The sequence below is a fragment of the Sorex fumeus genome, unplaced genomic scaffold (assembly GCF_029834395.1).
Source record: "Sorex fumeus unplaced genomic scaffold, SorFum_2.1 ptg000047l, whole genome shotgun sequence".
Taxonomy (NCBI): domain Eukaryota; kingdom Metazoa; phylum Chordata; class Mammalia; order Eulipotyphla; family Soricidae; genus Sorex; species Sorex fumeus.
In genome coordinates this window covers 38,055,354-38,077,611 of record NW_026606104.1, presented here as the reverse complement: position 1 = coordinate 38,077,611, position 22,258 = coordinate 38,055,354, and the positions used below count along the sequence as shown (strand labels likewise).

The 22,258-nt window shown below is 40.7% G+C and overlaps 1 protein-coding gene across 16 annotated transcripts in view; it reads left to right on the top strand.

The window, feature by feature from the left end:
- EIF4G3 (eukaryotic translation initiation factor 4 gamma 3) overlaps positions 1-22,258 on the top strand; it is a 355,974-nt gene that overhangs the window by 109,456 nt on the left and 224,260 nt on the right. For all 16 annotated transcript variants that reach the window (XM_056122565.1, XM_056122556.1, XM_056122555.1 and 13 more), the window contains one exon: positions 15,991-16,119. In XM_056122565.1, the coding sequence (XP_055978540.1) occupies positions 15,991-16,119 (129 nt within the window). The remainder of the gene's footprint in view (positions 1-15,990; positions 16,120-22,258) is intronic.

The window sequence follows — 22,258 nt, the reverse complement described above, 5'->3', positions numbered from 1 at the left end:
TCCCACCCCCCAACCCCCCATGCCCCCCGCCTCTGTGGCAGGTCATTCCCTTTTGTTCTCTCTCTCCTTTCGGGTGCTGTGGTTTGCAAAAGAAGCATTGAGTGGCAATCATGTTTGGTCTATAGTCTACTTTAAGCATGTATCTCCCATCCTGGAAGGATCCTCCCAACACCCTTTATTTGGTGCTCCCTTCTCTATCTGAGCTACCTTTTCCCCTAGCATGTGCGGTTGTCCTTAAAGCCATGGAGTAATCCTCCTGGTACTTATCTTGGCTATTCTTGGGTGTTAGTCTCCTATTACTTTACGCTCCCCAGATGAATGCAGTCTTTCTATGTCTGTCTCTCTCTTTCTGACTCATTTCGCTTAGAATGATACTTTCCATGTAGTACCACTTGTATGTAAATTTCATGACTTCATCTTTTCTAAGAGCTACTTAGTACTCCATTGTGTAGATGTACCAAAATTACTTTAACCAGTCATTTGTTCTCGGGCACTCAGGTTTTTTCCAGATTCTGGCTATTGTAAAGAGTGCTGCAATGAACAAACAAGTGCAGATGTCACTTCGACTGTAATTTTTTGCCTCTCTGGGATATATTCCCAGGAGTGGTATTGCTGGGTCAAATGGGAACTCAATTTCTAATTTTTTGAAAATCGTCCATACTATTTTCCAAAAGACCTGAACCAGTCAACATTCCCACCAGTAGTGGAGGAGGGTCTCTTTCTCGCCACATCTCCACCAACACCAGTTGCTTTTGTTCTTTTGGATGTGGGCTAGTCTCTGTGGTGTGAGATGATATCTCATTGTTGTTTTGATCTGCATCTCCCTGATGATTAATGATGTGGAGCATTTTCTCATGTGCCTTTTAACCATTCAGATTTCTTCTTTGAGAAAGTTTCTGTTCATTTTGTCGCCCCGTTTTTTGATGGGGTTGGATGTTTTCTTCTTGTGGAGTTCAACCAGTACTTTGTATATCCTTGATATCAACCCCTTATCATGTGTATTGGGCGAATATCCTTTCCCATTCTGTAAACTGTCTTTGTATTTTGGTCACTGTTTCTTTTGAGGTGCAGACTATCTTATTTTAAGATAGTCCCATTTGTCTATCTCTGTTTTCACTTGCTTGGCCAGTGGCGTTACATCTTTGAAGATACCATTAGCTTCAACATCATGAAGGGTTTTGCCAACTTTGTCTTCAATGTACCTTATGGATTCTGGTCTGATGTTGAGGTCTTTAATCCATTTTGATCTTACTTTTGTACATTTTGTTAGGCAGAGATCTGAGCCCATTTATTTGTATGTAGCTGTCCGGTTTTGCCGTCAAAATTTGTTAAAGAGGCTTTATTTGCTCCACTTCACATTTCTTGCTCCCTTATCAAAGATTAGATTATCATATGCTTGGGGGGAAATGTCAGTATATTTAACCCTTTTCCATTGGTCTGCAGCTCTGCCTTTGTTCCAGTACCATGCTGTTTTACTTTGTAGTAGAGTTTGAAGTTAGGGAGGTTGATTCCTCCCATTTTCTTTACCCCCAGAATTGCTTTAGCTATTTGTGGGGGCTTATTGTTCCATATGAATTTCACGAGTGTTTGCTCCTTTTCTGTGAAGAATGTCATGGGTATCGTTATAGGGATCACATTAGATTTGTACAATGCTTTGAGAAGTATTGCCATTTTGACAATATTAATTCTCCCGATCCGTGAGCACAGGATATCTTTCCATTTTTTCGTGTTCTCTTTTATTTCCTGAAGTAGCGTTTTGTAGTTTTCTTTATATAGGTCCTTTACTTCCTTAGTTAAGCTGATTCCTAGGTACTTGATTTTCTGGGGCACAATTGTGAACGGGATTGTTTTTTTCATGCCACTTTTTTCTTCTCTCACTATTTGCGCATAGGAAAACCATGGACTTTTGGGTATCGATTTTATAGCCTGCAACTTTACTATATAAGTCTATTGTTTCTAGGAGTTTCTTGGTAGATGTTTTAGGGTTCTCTAAGTATAGTACCATATCATCTGCGAATAGTGAGAGCTTGATTTCTTCCTTTCTACTGAATGCCCTTAATATCTTTTTCTTAGGTATTGCAAAGGTATTGCAAGTACTCCAGTACTTTATTGAACTGCAGTGGAGAGAGTGGGCATTCTTGTCTCATCCCTCATATTAGAGGGAAGGCTCTTAGTCTCAGTTTTTCCCCATTGAGGATGATGCTTTCTGTAGTCTTGTGGTGGATGGCTTTAACTATATTAAGGAAAGTCCTCTCTATTCCCATTTTGGTGAGGGTTTTCATCATAAACAGGTGCTGAATCTTCTTAAATGCTTTCTCTGCATCTATTGATATGATCATGTGGTTTTTATCTTTTCTTTTGTTGATATGATGGATTATGTTGATTGATTTCCGAATGTGAAACCATCCTTGCATACCCGGGATGAATCCCAGTTGATCATGGTTTATGGTCTTTTTGATGAGTTGTTGAATTCTGTTTGCTAGTATTTTGTTGAGAATCTTCATGTTCGTGTTCACCAGGGATATCAGCCTGTAGTTTTCTTTTTTGTGGTGTCTTTGTTTCCTTTTGATACTAGAGGGATATGGGCTTCATAGAAACTGGGAGAGTGTCTGTTTCTTCAATTTCCTGGAAAAGCTTGAGAAGAACTGGCAATAGGTCCTCATTAAATGTTTGAAAAAATTCACTAGTGAATCCATCTGGACTTTTTTTTTTTTTTTGCTTTTGTTTTTGGGAAGTCTCTTGATTAGAGTTTCAATTTCCTTGATGTTAATAGGTTTATTCAGGTACTCTAGATCTTCTTGATTCAGCCTTGGGAGATTTTTTGAATCCAGGAATTTATCAATTTCTTCTAGGTTCTCTTGTTTCATGGCATACAGACTTTCAAAATAGTCTCTGAAGATCTTTTGAATTTGTTTGGTTTCTATTGTGATATCCCCCTTCTCATTTCTGATTCAGTTTTTTAGGGTTCTCTCTCTCTCTTTTTTTGTGAGTCTTGCTAGTGGTTTATCTAACTTATTTTCTCGAAGAACCAGCTCTTGGTTTCATTGATGTTTCAGATTGTTTTTTTGGTTTCCATGTTGTTGATTTCTGCTCTAAGTTTTATGATTTCTTTTCTTCTGCCTGATTCGGGCTCCTTTTGTTGATCCTTTTCTAAGGTCTTGAGTTGTGAAATCAAGTTGTTTATTGGGCCCTTTCTTTCTTCCTGAGAAATACTTGCAGAGCTATGAATTTTCCCCTTAACACGGCTTTAGCTGCATCCCATAGGTTCTGGTAGCTCATGTCTTCATTCTCATTTGCTTCCAGGTATCTTTTGATTTTGTCTTTGACTTCCTTCCTGACCCACTTGTTGTTCAACATTGAGTTGTTTACCAGGTGTTTGATTTGGTTCTCTGTGTCTGTGTGTGATTTACTTCTATTCTCAGTGCTTCGTGGTCTGAAAAGATTGTTGATACTATTTCTATCTTCCTGATTCTATTGAGGTATCTTTTGTGTCCTAGCACATCATCTATTTTGGAAAATACTCCGTGTGCACTGGAGAAGAATGTGTATTCTTTCTTTTTGGGGTGTAAAGCCCTGTGTAGGTGTGTAAGCCCTCTCTCTTCTATTTCTTCTTTCAAAGCCAGTGTTTCCTTGCTGAGTTTTCTTCTTGTTGATCTATCCAGAGGTGATAAGGAGATGTTGAAGTCTCTGGCTACTATTGTGTTGCTAGCAATGTTCTCTTTAAAATCTATTAGCTGTTTTAAATATTTAGCTGTTCCCTCATTAGGTGCATATACATTTAAGAGTGTGATTTCTTCCTCTTGTACATATCTCTTGATGAATAGAAAATGGCCTTCGCTGTTCCTTCTAATCTTTTTCAACCTGAAATTGATGTTGTTGGATACTAGTATGGCCACCCCATCTTTTTTAATGGAGCTGTTTGCTTGTAGAATTGTTTTCCATCCTTTAACTTTGAGTCTTTGTTTGCTCTGACCAGATCAGTTTCTTGTAGGCAGCAGACTGTTGGGTTCTGTCTCTGAATCCATTTTGCCACTCTGTGTCTCTTAATTGGTGAATTTAGACTATTGATGTGAGAGAGATGATTGTTACAGGGTTTGTGCCATCTTTCTGTAAGGGTCTGTTGTGCTTATAGGGTTTGTCTTGTCTTATAGTAGCCCCTTTAGCTCTTCTTTGAGGTTTGGTTTTGAGTCTGTGAAGTTCCTGAGCTGCTGTTTATCTAGAAAATAGTGTAACTTTCTTTCAAGTTAGAGTGAGAATTTAGCTGGATAGGGTATTCTTGGTGAAGCGTTCATTTCAGTGAGTTTTTTCCACTATATCCCACCATTGTCTTCAGGCTTGGAGGGTTTCCTCTGATACATCGGCTGTGAATCTAAGGGGTGCTCTTTTGTATGTGATTTCCTTCTTCGACCTTGCTGCTTGCAGTATTATGTCTCTGTTGGAGGCATTTATCATTCTAACTATAATATGTCTTGGAGTGTTTTTGTTAGGGTCTCTTTTAACTGGCACCCTTCAGGCTCCTTGAATCTGAATGGCTGCATTGTCCAGCTCTGGGAATTTTTCAGCAATGATTTGTTTAACCGTGGCTTTTTCATTGAGATTGTTTCCCTGAGTTTCTGGTACTCGAATGATTCTAATGTTGTTCCTCTTGGAATCTTCTCCTAGGACTCCAATTCACTCTAGAGCTATTTTAAGGTCTCTTGCCATTGTTTGTTGTTGCCTGTTGGCTTGGTGCTGATCTTCCGGCTAACTGATTCTGTCTTCAGCTGTGGCCATTCTACTGTTGAGGGCACAGACTGAGTTTTTTAGTTCATCTACGGAATCTTTGATTCGTGACATCTCTGTGTGTAGCTTTCCAATTTCTTCTCTCATTTCTTTCCATAATTTCTCGATTGTTTCTCTTATGTTACTGGATATCTGTCTCACTGTTTCATTGAGTTCATTGAACATCTTCATTAGTTCATATCTGAATTCTTTCTCAGAGAGGTCTTTTAGGTGAGTAGCACCTACTGAGGCTTCTGAGCTCTTTTCATTGTCCTCTCCACGTGGTGGGGATTTGCGTTGTTTCTTCATGTTGGTGGGGAGGTATGAGATGTTACATTAGATTTCTTGGTATGACTAAATTACCTGTGGCCCCGTGAGCATTGGCCATCCTAAAATTAGACCACGCCTACTTCTACAGAAGCCACGCCCACTCCTGAAAAGGCCACACCCCATGGGTACCTGGTATGTGTGGGGGGTACTAGCTGGGAGGGCAAGACCAGCACAGCATCGTGGACGAACAGTAAGAGGCTCAGGGATGCTGTTGTCCCAGGGTCCTAGAGGACGCTTGGGGCGCTTTCGCGGAGAAAACCAAGTCTTGGGTTCGAATACTGGCGGAATGACTGACCTGGGAGTGGAAGAAGACCAGCACAGCATTTGGGACGAAAAGGAAGAGGTTCAGGGATGCTGTCATCCCAGGGCCCTAGAGGATGCCTGGGGCGCTTGCAGGGAGAAGGCCAAGTCCCGGGTTCGAATACGGGCGGAATAACTGACCTGGGAGGGGCAGAAGACCGGCACAGCGTTGGGGAGGAACAGGAAGAGGCTCAGGTATGGTGTCATCCCAGGGCCCTAGAGGATGCCTGGGGCGCTTGCAGTGAGAAGGCAATGTCCTGGATTCTAAAACTGGGAGGGGAATAAGACCGGCTGAAGCTAAAAACATCTTTAAGGATGAAACATCACTGATCATGCAAGTGGAAGCAAACATAAACAAATGGGATTACAGAAACTAAGAAGCTTCTGCACTTCAAAAGAGACAATGACCAAAATACAGAAAAAGCCCACAGAATGGGAAAGAATATTTACCCAATACCCATCTGATAAAGGATTAATATCCAGGATATACAAGACACTAGTAGAATTGTACAAGAAAAAAAACCTCCAACCCCATCAAAAAATGGGGAGAAGAAATGAACAGAAGTTTCCTCAAAAAAGAAGTACAAATGGCCAAAAGGCACATGAAAAAATGCTCCACATCACTAGCCATCAGGGAGATGCAAATCAAAACAGCAATGAAATATCATCTTACACCACAGAGATTGGCACACATTCAAAAGAACAAAAGCAACCAGTGCTGGCATGGATGTGGGGAAAAACTCTTTCACTGTTGGTGGAAATGCCCACTAGTCCAGCCTTTCTGGAGATCAATATGGACAGTTTCAAAAGCTCGAAATTGAGCTTCCATATGACCCTGCAATACCACTTCTGGGAATATATCCCGAGGATGCAAAAATGTACAGTAAAAATGACATCTGTACCTATATGTTCGTTGCAGCACTGTTCACAGTAGCCAAAATCTGGAAACAACCCAAGTGCCCCAGAACAGATGACTGGTTAAAGAAACTTTGGTACATCTACACAATAGAATACTATGCAGCTTTCAGGAGAGATGAAGTCATGAAATTTGCTTGTAAATGGAGACTATCATGCTAAGTGAAATGAGTCAGAGAGGGACAGACATAGAAGTACTGCAATCATTTGTGGAGCACAGATTAACATAATATGAGGCTGACATCCAAGGACAGTAGATACACGGGACAGATTGATTGCTCCATAACTGGAAGCCTGCCTCATGAGCAGAGGGGAGAAGGCAGCTGGAATAGAGAAGGGATCACTAAGAATAAGATGGCTGGAGGAATTGGTCAGGATGGGAGATGTGTGCAGGAGGTAGATAAAGGACCAAACATGATAACCTCTCAGGGTTTGTATTGTGAGCCATAATGCCCAAAAGTAGAGAGAGAGTATGGGGAATATTGTCTGCCATGGAGGCAGGGGGAGGGTGGGAGAGGGGGAGTATACTGGGTATATTGGTGGTGGGGAATGTGCACTGGTGGAGGGCTGGGTGTTTGATCATTGTGTGATTGTAACCCAAACATGAAAGCTTGTAACTATCTCACGGTGATTCAGTAAAATTTAAAAAAAGTTGTTGGGGTTCGGCCAAAGGTACAGCAGCAATTTTGGGGTATCAGGAAGCATGATGCACCATCAGGCTGCTGATGCACTCACCCTGCAGGTACAGATTGACCTGTTGGCAGGCATATCCCCTGAACCTTTTTGAATTTTTTCCTTGGTTTATATTTCATTGTTTCTCATGGTTATGTTATTAATAGTGGGATGGCTGTGATGTGTTTTTCCCAAGTTACTAACTATTCTCAAATTCTTTCCCAAATTGTATCAATTTACATTTCTTCCAGGAAATAAAAGATATTTCTGGAAGTTCTGCATTTTTGTATAGCACCTATAAAAAGTAAAAAGAGGCTGAAGAAGTTGAGTCAGCAAGAGTGCCTATTTTTTTTATATGCATGAGCCCTTAGCTTTAATTCCTGGCATTGCCAAAAAAAGTTTCTTGAACATATTATCCTTTAAACTTAAAGCACAAAGTGCATACCACTCTTTTATTTATTTTTTAAAAAGTTTTATTAGTGAAATAGCAAGAGGTACAGTTGTAGACTTAAAAATTTTTGTGCGTGGGTTTCAGTTATACAATGATCGAGTACCCATCCCTCCACCAGTGCCCATTCTCCACCACCACTGATCCCAGTATTCCTCCCACCCCCAAAGTGCGTACCATTCTTAAGAAATGGTTAATTTTTCTTAGAATTAATATTACATGAAGACAAAGATATTTTGACTTTTATATGTGGTTAGCTTGTTATAATTTGTTATCTTATACCTTTGCTTTCATGTTCTGCTGATTGGTATGGTAATAGCATCTTTGAAGTGATATGAAACATTTTTATCTTTCCTTATCACTTCAAAGAACATTGATTTCAATAGTATCATCTGCAATGGTATAATTTTGACAAACTGGAGCAGCATTAGCTAGAGATGAAAAGATTCAGTATGTCATTAATTTAAGAATTCTGTCAGGAGAGAATAGGCATACAACTTTTGCTCCTGGAGGCTTCTCATGGCTGTGTGCTCGGGGATTGCTCCTATTGTGCTCAGAAGACCTGTTTGGTGCCCAGGGTTGAAGCAGGCTTCCTGCAGGCAAAACATGTATTCAGCCCTTTGAGCTTTCTCTTCCCCTAACTTCAGAATATTTTGAAGGAATTACTCAAAGTTTTTTGTATTGTTGATTTTAATTCCCAGTTAGCACTTAACGCTATTATATGGCTGGAGCGGTAGTACTGTGATATCAGTACTACTGCTGTGGTATCAGTACTTCTGGCTTTGCAAAATGGCTTTCCTCTTTTGTTTTTTGTTTAATTTTGGATCACACCCACCAGTGCTCAGGACTTGCACTTGGCTTACTCATAGCAGGTCTTGGGGGATCATATGGCATGCTGTGTCAGCTTTGTGGAAGGCAACTGCCCTATTTGCTATACTCTCTGGCCCCGGTAATAAAGTATTTTTAGTTTTTGTTTTGAGACCACATAGTTTTTGTTTTGAGACCACACTCCATACTACTCAGGTTTTCCTGGTTCTGTGCTCAACAATCACACCTGGTGGGACTTGGGGGATTACAAGCATGTGTGTGGGTTGAACCTGTGGGCACTTGAAAGGCAAGTGCTCTGCCCATTTTACTATCTGGCTCCAAACACAGCATTAAATTTTTTTTTTTTTAAGTTGAATCACAAAAGACCCACCCTACCCCTACTGGTACCAGATAAATACCTCACCGGCAGACCTCCACTACCTCCACTACCTAGCTGCCGCCACGCTCTAGGATGCTTGCTGGATGCTCGGGCTGAGACTCACGCAAGACTGAAGCCTCACAGATCAAGATAAGCGGAACTCTGAAACCTTGGACTCCAGGCAGGCTTAATGGACCCGGGGACAGAGATTCTCTGCTTGCTCCCACCACCCACAGGTGGGATTAAAATCAGGAGCCCCACCCTACCCTGCCCTGTCTGCTTCCACCAACCGCCAGAGACCCAGGGATTGGATTGCACACAGAAGACCCACCCTACCCCTACTAGTACTAGTACCAGATAAATTCCTCACTGGCAGACCTCCACTACCTCTACTACCTCCACTACCTAGCTGCTGCCACGCTCCAGGACGCTTTCCGGATCGCGTGGCAGCATGACACATTATAAGACACTTAATATCCATCTTCCAGAATTGCCGTACCATATTTGATAAGGTTCAAATATGGTTTGAACTGTGGGAACACCTGCAAGGGCAATTAGAGGCCGCCCCAAAAGCCTCTATCCCTCTCGGAGAGCCTGGCAAGCTAACGAGAGTATTCTGCCCGCACGGCAGAGCCTCGCAAGCTATCCGTTGTGTATTCGATATGCCAAAACCAGTAATTACAATGGGTCTCATTCCCCTGACCCTGAAGGTGTCACCAATATGGCAGCGTTGAGAAGGATGAGGAAGGAGAGGCTGATAAAATCTCAAAGCCGGAAGGAAGACAAAAATGATTGTACTTTCAATGCATGTATGCTAGCATCAGATGCATCCTCATCCATCGAGGACGTGATGGTACAAGCGTGAAAGATCAGGTACGACATCATTGGTCTGACCGAAACAAGAAGGTATTAATCACATCACGCCGTATTCGACACTGGAGAAGAATAGTTCCTCGGAACATGTGACAAAAGAGGTGTGGCAGGCGTTGGTGTCCTTGTCAACACAAACTTGGCCATGAGCATTGATTCATTCAAACGCCTAACAACCCAAATTGGACGTTTACACTTGAATAGATGTGGCTCACTGCCGGCAGTCTCTATCTTCTTTGTCTACGCACCAACATCCAATTATGATGAAGGAGAAATTGAGAAGTTCTACTTGGAGCTGGAGAAATTCTATAAAGAAGACCACACCTTCTACAAGATCATTGTCGGTGATTTTAATGCCAAGGTAGGACTGAGAAGATCAGCCGAAGAACTCCACATCGGGACCAGTGGCCTAGAATGGAACGAACAGGGTGAGTGACTGTCTGAGTTCATCATGTCGACCAAGACAATCCATGGTAACTCACAGTTACAGAAGGCCGAATCTAAATGTCGGACATGAGAGTCTCCCGGTGGACGGTTCCTCAACGAAATAGACCGTATCATATTCAATGGATGGTTTTGCCTGACCAATGTCGCTGTTGTCCCAAAATTCCAAACGGGATCACACCACTATCTCCTTCGTGCAAAATTCTACTTCACAGAGCGGGGAGAAAGGACTGCAAAGCATTTAAGAAGAGAACTCCCAGAACGACCACCAACTGGAAGCTCTTTGGCACTAATGCTGCAACATGGGAAGATGCCATTGTTGACAACATTGATGAGGAATACGATCGACTGGTTCAGCACCTCTATGATTGTGCGAGGAACGCCAAGAGAGAGATAGCCACAAAAAGACGACTGTTTTTGAAAACTCTTGAGCTTATTCGCCAATGTGGTTGGCACATGCCTCAGGCAACCGCAAGCGAACGTCCGAGCTCGCAAAGCAGTGCAGAGATGTGATCAAGGAAGACCTCAAAGAGAGAAGAGCAGAAGTACTGGTAGACGCGACAGTAGCAGGGAAAAGCATTCGTAATGCCCACCTGTCCTTTGCCAACTGTAAGACTAAAATTGCCCTTTGACGTCCTGGGAGTGAAGATAGATGGCCGGCACCTACACCACCTCTGCTTTGCTGATGACATTGTTCTAATAACACCAAACATTAGCCAAGTGGCACAGATGCTGGGCGACTTCGACCGTGGAAAGGTCGGACTACAGCTGAGTCTTACGAAGACAATGTTTATGAGAAACAGCCTCGTTCCTGACGCTCCATTTGCTCTCAATGGAATGACCATCTCCGAATGCAACAGCTATGTATACCTAGGTCGAGAAGTCAACATGATGAATGACCTGGTACCTGAGTTGCGCAGGAGGAAGAGAGCGACTTAGAACGCCTTCAGGAGCATCAGAGAAATAGCTAAGAGGATGAAGAACCTCTGGCTCTGGGCACATCTCTTTGATTCCACTGTTTTTCATGCATTAACATATGCCTCAGAGACCTGGGCCCTACGAAAACAGGATGAGAACGCTATTCAGCTCTCCCAAAGAGGAATCAAAAGAGCTATGCTTGGAATATCACGTTTCACTCAAATGAGAGAAACAATCTGGAGTTCCGACCTCCATCAACGATCAAGGATCAGGGACGCTGTCTCATTTGCCAAGGCGTCAAAAATCAGATGGGCTGGACACGTAATGAAATTTGGAGACGACTGCTGAACTAGAGCTGTTACCGACTGGATTCCATGGGACATCAAAAGACCGTGTGGCCACCCACCTACCAGATGATCAGACTTCTTCATCAAGATCCTGAATGTTACAAAGTTGTTTATGATTGATTAATTTTCAGTCATACAATGTTACCACGTTGGTCTATCATCAGTGCACATTTCCTGCTACTAATATTTTCTCCCATCTGCATCTGTGTGTGTATGTGTCTCCCTCTGTCTGTCTCTGTCTCTCTCATTTTCTTTTTTTCTTTTTAGGTACTGCAAAAACTTTTTTTTTAAATGAAAGAAGCATTTTTTTATTTTGTCAAATAAGCTTAAGGTTTGGAGGTTATTTATGAAGGCAAGGAACCTATATAAGTAGTGACTCCAAATTCTGAAAACACCCTTTCACTACAGGAAAGATAATAACTTCATTAATTCAGCAGACATTATTTAATACTCATTCTGTTATACAATATGTTAGGCACTGGAGATCAGTCACATACTCTCTAAGTTATGATGATCAAGTCCTGTGACTAACTTAAGCCGAGCCATAAACATTGTGGTTTTTCTTCACTACTATGTCCCACACACTCGTTCTCTATCTTTCCTTTTCCTGCTTTGTGACTTGTAAGACAGGCCCCATTGGCCTTCAAGTTCACTTACCCCTCGTCTTCAAGTTGAGTTTAACCAATGGAGTCATGGTCATGAGAATCAGAGGGCTTAATTTTTCTCCTTCACTTTCTCTCTGAGTTGATGTGTAAATTCTGATAGGTATTCTGTGCCTCAGTTCTCTGTGCCTTCAGTACTCTCTCCCGATAACAATAGGCTCTACATAACATTGTTTTCTTTTTCTTTAAAGCCAGGAAACATTCAAATTGGGGTATATTTGACAAAATAAAAACTCTTTTCCCATTCAACTCTCTTATTGATAGCAATTTATATATATACATTCTATCTGAAAGTATTGACTTTGTTATTTTCACCTTTGTCAATATTCAAATTTCTAGTTTAAAAGAGACTTTTTATATTATGATTATTTTATATATTCATTTCTATGATTATTTCCTAGCTTTGTGTTTTAATGTCTTAATCCAATTGTGCTACTTCATTTTTCCATTATTTGCTACTTCTTTTATAACTATAAGCTCCTAATTTTCAGGTGCCATTCGTGGTGGTGCTCAAGGCTTACTCCTGGCTCTGTATTTAAGCATCACTCTCTGTGGGGCTTTGGAGACCTTTTGGGGTGTCAGGAATTGAATTGAATTGATGCTATCTGTGCTATCTCTGTAGCTCCTAAGTTCCTGATTTTAGATACAAAATTTTTTATTGAATATGAATAATTCCCCAAATGGAATTTTTTATAGATAGAGTTTTAAGTTAGTTATGGTACATTACTCTGTAGTTCTATGGACTTGGAAAACCAATTCCCAGTATCTTGGGTATATCCTTTTTCCTTTGGTTCCTGTCTGGTGAGATATTTTAATAAAAATTTGTTTTTGTTTGATGACTGTAGTAATAAACCTGCACATTTATTTGAATTAGTAATATAGTTGAACTTGTGTCCAGTAGCATTTTAATTTATTATTTATTATCATGGGTATTGGGCTGGAGCAATAGTACAGCGGTAGGGCCGTTGCCTTGCACGCAGCCAGCCCAGCCGAGCTTGGCTTGATTCCTTCACCCCTCTCGGAGAGTCCAGCAAGCTACCGAGAGTATCTCGCCCTCACGGCAAAGCCTGGCAAGCTATTCGTGACGTATTCGATATGCCAAACACAGTAACAACAAGTCTCACAATGGAGATGTTACTGGGCCCGCTCTAGGAAATCGATCATGGGTATTACTGGGCCCGCTCGTGCAATCATGGGTAAATTAAATATTTGTTTTCATTAGATAGATTACATTGGAGAATGGCACGACATCAGTTTTATCTAACTTTCCTATTAACTTAATTTTATAATACATGTTTCTTTGCCTCTCTCCCCATCCTTTGTGAAGGTTGGGCCTCCCAAACAGTGCTTATAGGACTAAGGCTCCATTTTCTGAGGTACTGCCTGGACAGTTCAGTGCTGGGGCCCATTGGTGTGCTGCCCAGTTCAGCGTGGGGATTACAAGGGCTGTCCCTTGCAGTGCTGTTAGGGCCGGTGGGAATCCAACTTAGGATCCATAGCGTGCATACCCTGTAGCCCTTTGAACTATCTCTTTGCCCTCCAAATTAGTTGTTGATGTTAAAATGAGCTATTTTGATGGTTTACTTCAGAAGAGGAAAAAAATTACTGGAAAATAGGAAATAAGTTCATGTATACTTGGTCATGAGAAATTCGCTTATAAGAACTCATTTTTGCATTTCCATTTTTTAAAGTGGATGCTTAAATAGCAATTCAGTTTTCACTCTTTGAAAAATTTTCCTGAAGAGTTTTATAAATGCTTTAATATTTCATGGTGAACTTCAAGTTCTTATAAATGTACTTTTAAAAAAACCCTCAAAATTAGAAGCAAAGTTTAAGACTTAAACTTTTGTTACATTTGGCACCATCAGACTATAGATTGACCATTTTATTTTAGTATTGGAATCAGGATCAAGTAGCTGAGCCTGTGGGCATTTATGTTTGTTAGAAAGACAGTTTGATTAACCTGAAGTAGATGTTTTCTAGAGCTTCTTGGAGAGTAAATTCCAGGAAAATATAACATTGTTTGGAGATAACATTCCTTTCTCTTTGGCAACCGCTAACTCTATGATAAAGTTCAAGAAATCTAAGAACTTAGATCGAAAAATATCTAGCGGAATGTTATTTCTTTCAAATAAAAATGTAGGTTACAGTGGATATTCATTCCTATTGTCTTTGATGCATGTATTTTAATTAGGGGCCAGAGTGATAATATAGCAGATCGGGTGTTTGCCTTGCACTCAGCCAACCTTGGTTTGATCCCTGGCATCCCATATGGTCCTCCAGGAACTGCCAGGAGTAACCCCTGAGCATTGCTAGGTGTGAGCTCCCAAAAAGCAAAAATACATATATATGCATATGTATGTAGATTTGTCAATATGTAGTTGGATTTGTCAATTCATATATATATATATATATATATATATATATATATATATATATATATATATAGGCTGGAGCGATAGCACAGCAGTAGGGCATTTGCCTTGCACGCAGCCAACATGGCCGACCCAAGTTCGATTCCTCCGCCCCTCTTGGAGAGCCCGGCAAGCTACCGAGAGTATCTCGCCCGCACGGCAGAGCCTGGCAAGCTCCCCGTGGTGTATTCGATATGCCAAACACAGTAACAACAAAGTCTCCAATGGAGATGTTACTGGGCCTGCTCGAGCAAATTGATGAACAATGGGAGGACAGTGACAGCGATATATATATATATATATATATATATATATATATATATTATATGCAATTAAAAACTTGGTTCTCGACCAGAAAGCTCAGTGAACTTAGAATGTGTTTTGCTTATGGGAGGCCCAAGTTCAGTCCTTTGTATTCCGTGGACTCATGAGTCCTGACAAGAGCAGCCAATGAGCATCTAAAACTAAGATCAAAAACATATTACTAGGAAGAGGTCTATAACTTCAACTGGATTTTGAAAGTGTTCATGCCTTCTTTTTTGCCGCTTCTTCCATATTTAAGTAAAAAGCATTCTTCATATTGACCGAAGATTTATTCCTATTGTCAGTGTTAGTTTGGCGTAGACCATGAGAATGAAACTAAGTAAATGACTAGTATTATTTGTGGAGTGTGGAAAGGAGTCTGTATAAAGTGTTATTAAAACGTGTCTTAGCAAAATATGGAAAAATTTTGTCTACATAAAAATAGGCTGGTTATTTTTCTGTAATAGAAGTTCTTAACTGTTGATCTAGAAAAATTAAGCAAGGGAAATAAATAATAGCTGTAGTGCTGAAGAGATTTTTGTATATCTCCTTGTAGATTCTTAAAATATGAACTAAGTAATATGTGTTTATGCATTGTGTGCTAATATGTAGACATGGTTTTACAGGTGAAATTATGTAGTATATATGTACACGAATGCTCAGGGTTTTCTAAAAGCAAAATAAGATTATACTTTTAAAAATAGTCTTTTGGATTTGGTTTTATTGAGGTGTAATTTATATAAAGTAAAATTTACTCTTTTTAGTGTATAGTTATGCAAATTTTGACAGACACCTAATTCCAACTGCAGTCAAGATTCAGAGCAGTCAAGATATGATTCTACCCATCGTATCTTATTGTGCCCCTCTTATAAACATTCTTTCCCCCCTTGCAATATTTTTGTTTCTTTCTCAAAGTGTTTTATAAATGGCATTGATACAGTATACAAAGTTACTCATGTTTTACTTAGTATTTTTTCCTTTTAAGGCTTTTGGTGTTTTTTTAAGGACGCTGCAGGAATCTATTATCAGGGGGCTGGAGAGATAGTACAGTGGGCAGGGTGCTTGCCTTGTACACGACTGACCCGAGTTTGACCCATGGCACCCCATATGGTACCCCAAGTCCTGCCAGGAGTGATCTCTTGGTGAAGAACCAGGAGTACTGCCTGAGCACCTCTGGGTGTGGCCAAAAAGAAAAGTAAAAAATAAAAAGAATGTATTATCAAATTGATGAAAATGTTTATTTTTCAAGATTTTTTTTGTTGTTCAAATTTTTGAAATAAGCTTTTCATCAACCTTGCACTTTATTTAGCATATGTTATGAGGTAGAGTATTCAAGTTGTAAAATTTAGCCAGTTTTAGCTATATTTATTAAGATTGAATTATTAATACAATGCTCTTAATAAATATTGATTTCCTACAGGTCACACAAGTAGCAAGACAGCCGGGACCCCCGACCCCTTCCCCTTACTCAGCACATGAAATAAACAAGGGGCATCCAAATCTTGCAGCAACGCCCCCGGGACATGCATCGTCCCCTGGACTCTCTCAAGTAAGATTTTTTTTTTGTTTTTGAGACTGTTGGTGTGGGTAGGGTAGGGGTTTGGGGCCACATGTGGTGGTGGTGCTTTAGGACTTTTCTCATCCCTGTCCCTTAACCTCTGTACTATTTCTCCAGTCCAAGTAAAGTTTATTTAAAATTTTCAATTGCAGTTTACTAATAGTTTAATTATAGTAGTGTTAAAACTTACGGTATTGATGTACAAAGTCAGTGCACCCCACCACCACCATGGTGCCCATGACCCTTTGCCACTCTCCGTGTATGTCACCTCTGGCTCAGTCTTCATTTCCCTTTCTTCCCATTGCTTGGTGTTTAGTTTTATAATCTAAAGCTAAGGATTTATCATTGTTCAGTACTCTTGTTTCTTTGTTTTGTCTCTTTATATTTCAAGATCAGTGAAATTATCGTATTTGTCCTCCCGCTGATTAACTTTGCTTTAACGTGATACATTCCAATTCCATCCCTGTTGCAGCTAGTTTCATTGTTTCTTACTGCTGCATAATATTTTATTGTGTGTATGTATCACAACTTTTTCTTTTCATTTTTTATTTTGGGTATCGTAGTTTGCACAGTTGTTAGTCGGAACTCATACATGAGCGTATACAGCACCACATCCTCTATCCAGGAGTCTGTTTCTCTTCCCCATTGCCCCAGAACACCCCTCCCCACTCCCCGCCCGTAGTCAGCCTCATTCTGAAGACAAGTTCAGTTTCTGTTGCTTCTGGGAGTTTGTTATTCTCCTGTTCAGTTTCTTCAGTTGAGATCATTCTGCGTCTTTCTCACTCCTCACTGACTTCACTCATCATGATAGCACCTTGCGGCTCACTATGGCTCCAGCCCAACTTATCTTTTCTAAATTGAGTTTTTGGATCCTTTTGTATCCTTTTGGATGCCCAGTAGTGGATTGTTAACAGTGGATTCAAGTAGTGGAGGATTGGACAATAAGAATTTAAAAGAATTGGGGCTGGAATGATAGTATAGCAGGTAGGGTGCTTGCCTTCATGCAGTTGACCCAGGTTTTGATTCCCAGTGCTATCGTCCCCCAAGCACTGTCAGGAAGAATTCCTGATTGCAGAGCCAGGAGTAACCCCTGAGCATCACCAGATGTGGCCCCCAAACCAAAATAAATAGATAAATAAATTTAATCTACTGGGGTTCTGGGGTGGAGGCTGGAGGCTGCTGAGTGGTTTAGGTACCTGCCTTGTTAGTTAAGGGCCAGAGTGTGATTCTTGGTGCTAACCACATGTGCTGAGCACCAGCACAGAAGTTCTACTCTTTGGAGTCTATTCCCACAAATATTGTGCCTTTGGTACACCGTGGCCAAGAGTCTGATCCCTGACAGCCCTCGACCTGAATGTGAGTCAGTACTACTCTGACAGTGTTTGAGCCCTGGTGAGGGTGCCGGGGCCCCTTGTCATTTCCGCAGCAGCAATAATAAAAGGAAGGGAAAATTAGGACATCCTAAGAAACGCAAAAATTAGGAAATTGGCAAATATGATTAACAAATGCTTCCCCAGGAGCTGCTGTTGAGCACCTTTGTGTAGAGCTGATATCGAATTAATAGGTGGCTCATTGAGTGGTTTAGAAGTCATGGTTTAGAAGTGCTATCATACCAGTATGGTAGGTTAAAAATCTTTCCTCTGGAGGAATTCTGCACATTAATCCTGTTGTGAGATAGGGAAATCTGGGTTCTTTAGTACCAGTCTTCTTTATCAAAGACTATACCTCACAGCATCTGTTAGCTACAGATGCAGCAACTGACTGGATCTGCTGGATCGTAAGACCTGTGCGTCAGAGCAGCTTATTTTGTAACCTCCCCATGCTGCAGAGCCTTCTCTTATTTTCTTCCTTCTTCAGGACTGGAAACCTTCCAGGAGATTTGAGATAGAGGGGACTACATAGTACACCCAAATGTATTTTATGTGCCTCCACTACCCAAGAAACTCCTGCCAAACCTTATCCCCCCCCCACCCCCCTTATTTTTCCTTTTTCTTTCCCATAGCAGATTTTGTTGTGTAAGAAATTGTCTTCCTCACCCTCACCCGACCTGGGACTGAGATACCCAACCTGGTTGGATAGTGCAGGAAGTGTCTGGTGTGGAATGTTAGAGAAGTTGCTGTGGTGGCAGATGCATGGAACTTTGTAGAAATCCATTCTCCGGAACTTGATAGCATTCTGCCCGGTGAATGCTATTCACAGGGAGGTTTCTTAGTGGAGGTGCTCTACTGCAGCCGTGTCTGAGAGGGTGGCCGGAGTTACTGTTGACCACTAGGTATTGCTGACTGCTGCACAGTGCAGTAGGAGCCTGGCACTGAAGAAGCTGTGCACTGTAGGCGAGCCGGGTGCTGTGGACGCCGGAATCTGGACAGGCTCCCTGTGCTGCAGGAGCCTGTTGTGCAAGCCCTCAGGAATGGAAGCATGATCCTTTTCTCTGCAGTATCCTTAAGGTGTCCTCTACTGACAAAGCTTAATGTGCTTACCGAAAGGAAAACTATCATAAAAGCCCACATCCATTTTCATTGTAGAGAAAAACAAAGTGATGTCTGAGCGGAAAGTGAAGCAGTCAATAGCCATCCCATAAGGGAACGAACTTGGTTTTCTATTTCAGATTTTTATTTTATTTTATTTTTGGGTTTTGGCATGGGACCATATCCAACATTGCTTAGGGCTAACTCCTAACTCTGAGTCACGTTGTGCCAAGGATTGAACCCGTGTCAGGTGCATTCAAGGCAAATGCCTTACCTGCTCTGCTTTCTCTCCCGCCTGTTCAGATTTTTAATGTTTTGGGTTGTGATTTGATTGAAGCGGTCATCCAAGCATGTTAGTGTTCCAAAGGATACAATTGCTTGTGTTAAAGAATGGTTCATCTGTGGTCACAGTTATTGTGTCCACAAGTGGATTTCTGTACTTTTGATCACTTGTCTTTAGAAGTGAGAATACATGAGTATTAGGGAGAAGGGTCACCAGATATAATCCTGCTTTTTTCATTGTGGTCTGTTTTTCCTTCCAATGAATGAAGCCAGTAATCCACTGTCCTCCTCTGCTTCCTACTTCAGAGAGACGCACGCAGATTTAGATTCATTTGTATCCTAACAGTGTCTTAACATTACATCTGTTGAAGTTTTTCTTAAACTGGTATGTCTGCAGAATTGGGAGGATTTTTTGGAACTCTGTATTTTTTGGCCAAACAGTTTATAGTTATGGATCATAATAGAAAATAGAATCTTAAAAATAGAATAAAATATCTCTCTCAGAGAGAGAGAGATAGCTCCAAGGGCTGAAAAACATGCTTTACATGCAGGAGACCCTGGGTTCATTTCCTACACTGCATGGTCCCCTGAGCACTTCTGTGTATGTCCCAAAAAGTCAAACAGAAAGAAAGAAAAAATGGCCAGAGAGATAGCTCAGCAGGCTATCTTTACATGCCACGGTTCTATTTCCAGCACTGCTGGGTGTGGCTCAAAACCAAAAAGAATAAAAGGGGCCTGGAGTGGGAGTATGGTGGGTAAGGCACTTGCCTTACATTCTGTCCACCTGAGTTTCACCCTCAGCACCCGATGTGGTCCCTTGAGCACTGCAAACTGTGATCCCTGAACACAGAGCCAGAAGTAAGCCCTGGGCACCTCTAGGTGTGACCTAAAACCTACACACAAATCAAATGAAAAGGATAAAATGGTTACGACTCAAGTCAGCCAGATCATGAGTTTTTGTTTTGTTTTGTTTTGTTTTTGGTCTATCCCTTTCAGTTTACATGACGGTTATAAATTTTTGAATTTCTCTATTCTTGGTTTCTTCTACTGTTACATAGAGAGAATTTAGAATCCTGCTACTTTTTAAGAGATTGTTATAAAAATATCCTTCCTTGAACAGGAATGTAAATGCTTCCAATAAGTAGAATTTATTATTTTCATGCTCGTCAGACTTACTGTGTTTGTGTGTGCATGCACTTCTACATGTATGTAGACAACCAACTCTCCTAATTAGACTAAAATTAGTGTGAAATTTAGACTCTACTCTTAGTTTATAATGTCTTCCAGGTTGTTATCTTTCCCTGATAATGAAGATAAAAGTAAAGATCCATTTTCTATCTGCAGTAGCACACAGTTGGATTCAAGTCTGCTAAATCTACTGAAGATCAGATTAAAGACACTTCTTTTGCCACATGCCCTTTTTTGTTGTCATGGTTTACTCTTCTGTGAATCAGAATTCTTTTTTCGTTATTATTATTATTTTTTTTTTGGTCTCAAGTAATTATCTGTTTGTAACGAGTCAATGCTTGACATTGAGTAAAACCTGTTAGGTTCTAAGTAAAGTTAGTTAAAATGGTTTTTAAACTCAGGAAAAGTTAAAGAATTCTGAATTTAAGGTTTTGGGGCTGGCAGTGTGGATTAGTGTTAGAGCACTTACCTTGCATGTTTGAGACTTTGTGTTCAGTTACTTGTTTCATGTGTATACACAGTTTTTTTTTTAAACCCATTGTGGCAGTTTTGATAACTAAAGAAATCCATTCCCAGAGTCCCAGGATAGCTCAGTGGAATGTTAAAAAATTTTGACTTCAAGATGAAATTAAAATAGAAAATGGCAAATAGCTCTTATAATAGAACTTGTATGATCTAAATAAAATATTGCTCAGTTGATAATCACCTTAAGGGTATATGTGTATTTGTCATTGTCACTGTCACTGTCCTCCCGTTGTTCATCGATTTGCTCGAGCGGGCCCAGTAATGTCTCCATTGGAGACTTTGTTGTTACTATGTTTGGCATACGGGTAGCTTGCCAGGCTCTGCTGTGCGGGCGAGATACTCCCGGCAGCTTGCCGGGCTCTCCGAGGGGTGGAGGAATCGAACTCGGGTCGGCCATGTTGGCTGCGTGCAAAGCAAACGCCTACTGCTGTGTATTTGTAGACAAGAAAAATTGAAAATAAGTAAGACAGTGATATGAATAGAGAGGCTGTTACATTGTAATTTAAGGATAGATTTTCTTTAATTCATCTTCATTCTAAGGCTATCTCTTGTTCTGATGTTGTTGATTTGTAAGTACTAGCTATAAATTGCCACAGAACTTTTTTGTGATAACAGGAACCAGGAGCTTGTACATTTTTGTAGTAACTCTTAATTTTAACTTTGAATTGGCCAACTCATATCCACTGTCATTCAGAATATGCCCCTTTGGAAAATGAACTTGATGGTGGTGTCAAAATTTATATGTGTGAATGCAAAACATTTGTATGTTATTAGTGACCGTGTTAAGCTTCTGTTTGTATGCTTATTCTTTTAGCATTCCTATACCATTTGTATATGTCTGTTCAAGTGCTTTGCTTATATTTTAATTGGAATTTTTTTCTTTTGAGATGTAGTTCTTTATTTTGCCTTTTTAACAGTTTTTTTTTTTTACTGTATCTACACTGCAGTGTTCAGGGGTCACTTACCAGAGTTCTTGGGATCATCTGTGATGCTGGGGATGAACTCATATTTCCTGTGTGCTACACTCGAGCCAGTTGATCTCTCTCTCTCTATTCCTGAGTTCTTCATTCTGTGCTCCTTAAATACATGAGCAGCAGTTGGCTTTTTTTTCTTTTTTTTTTTCTTTTTGGGCCATATCCAGCAGTGTTTAGGGTCCATTCCTGGTTCTGTGCTCATGAGTCGTTTCTGGTGGTGCTTGGTGACTATATGTGATGTCTGGATCTAACCCTTCCAGCATGCTTGACAAGCGCCTTAACCCTGCAATATTTCTTGACCTTAATTTGTAAATATTTTTCCATTTTTTCCCAGTGTCTTTTTCATTTATGTGTGAAAGTTGACAGAAGGCTTTAGTTTTGATGAAGTATAATTTGTCTGGAGAACCTTCCTTCCATCCCCTTCTTTTCTCTGTCCTCTACTTCCCTGCTTCCCCTTTCCCTTTTTTCTATCCTTCTCTTCAATCCTCCTCATGGTCTATCATTGAGTTACATCTCCAACCTGATTTTTATCCTTGCTTTTGGTGCCATATCCAAGAAACCATTGCAACATTGGCAGTGAATTGTTTACACTGAATAAAATAAATACTGTACTTTTTCCGTGTGTGTGTGTGTATGTGTGTGTGTGTGTGTGTCCGGGAGGGAGTTGGGCCACACCCAGGGAGCTCTGGCTGT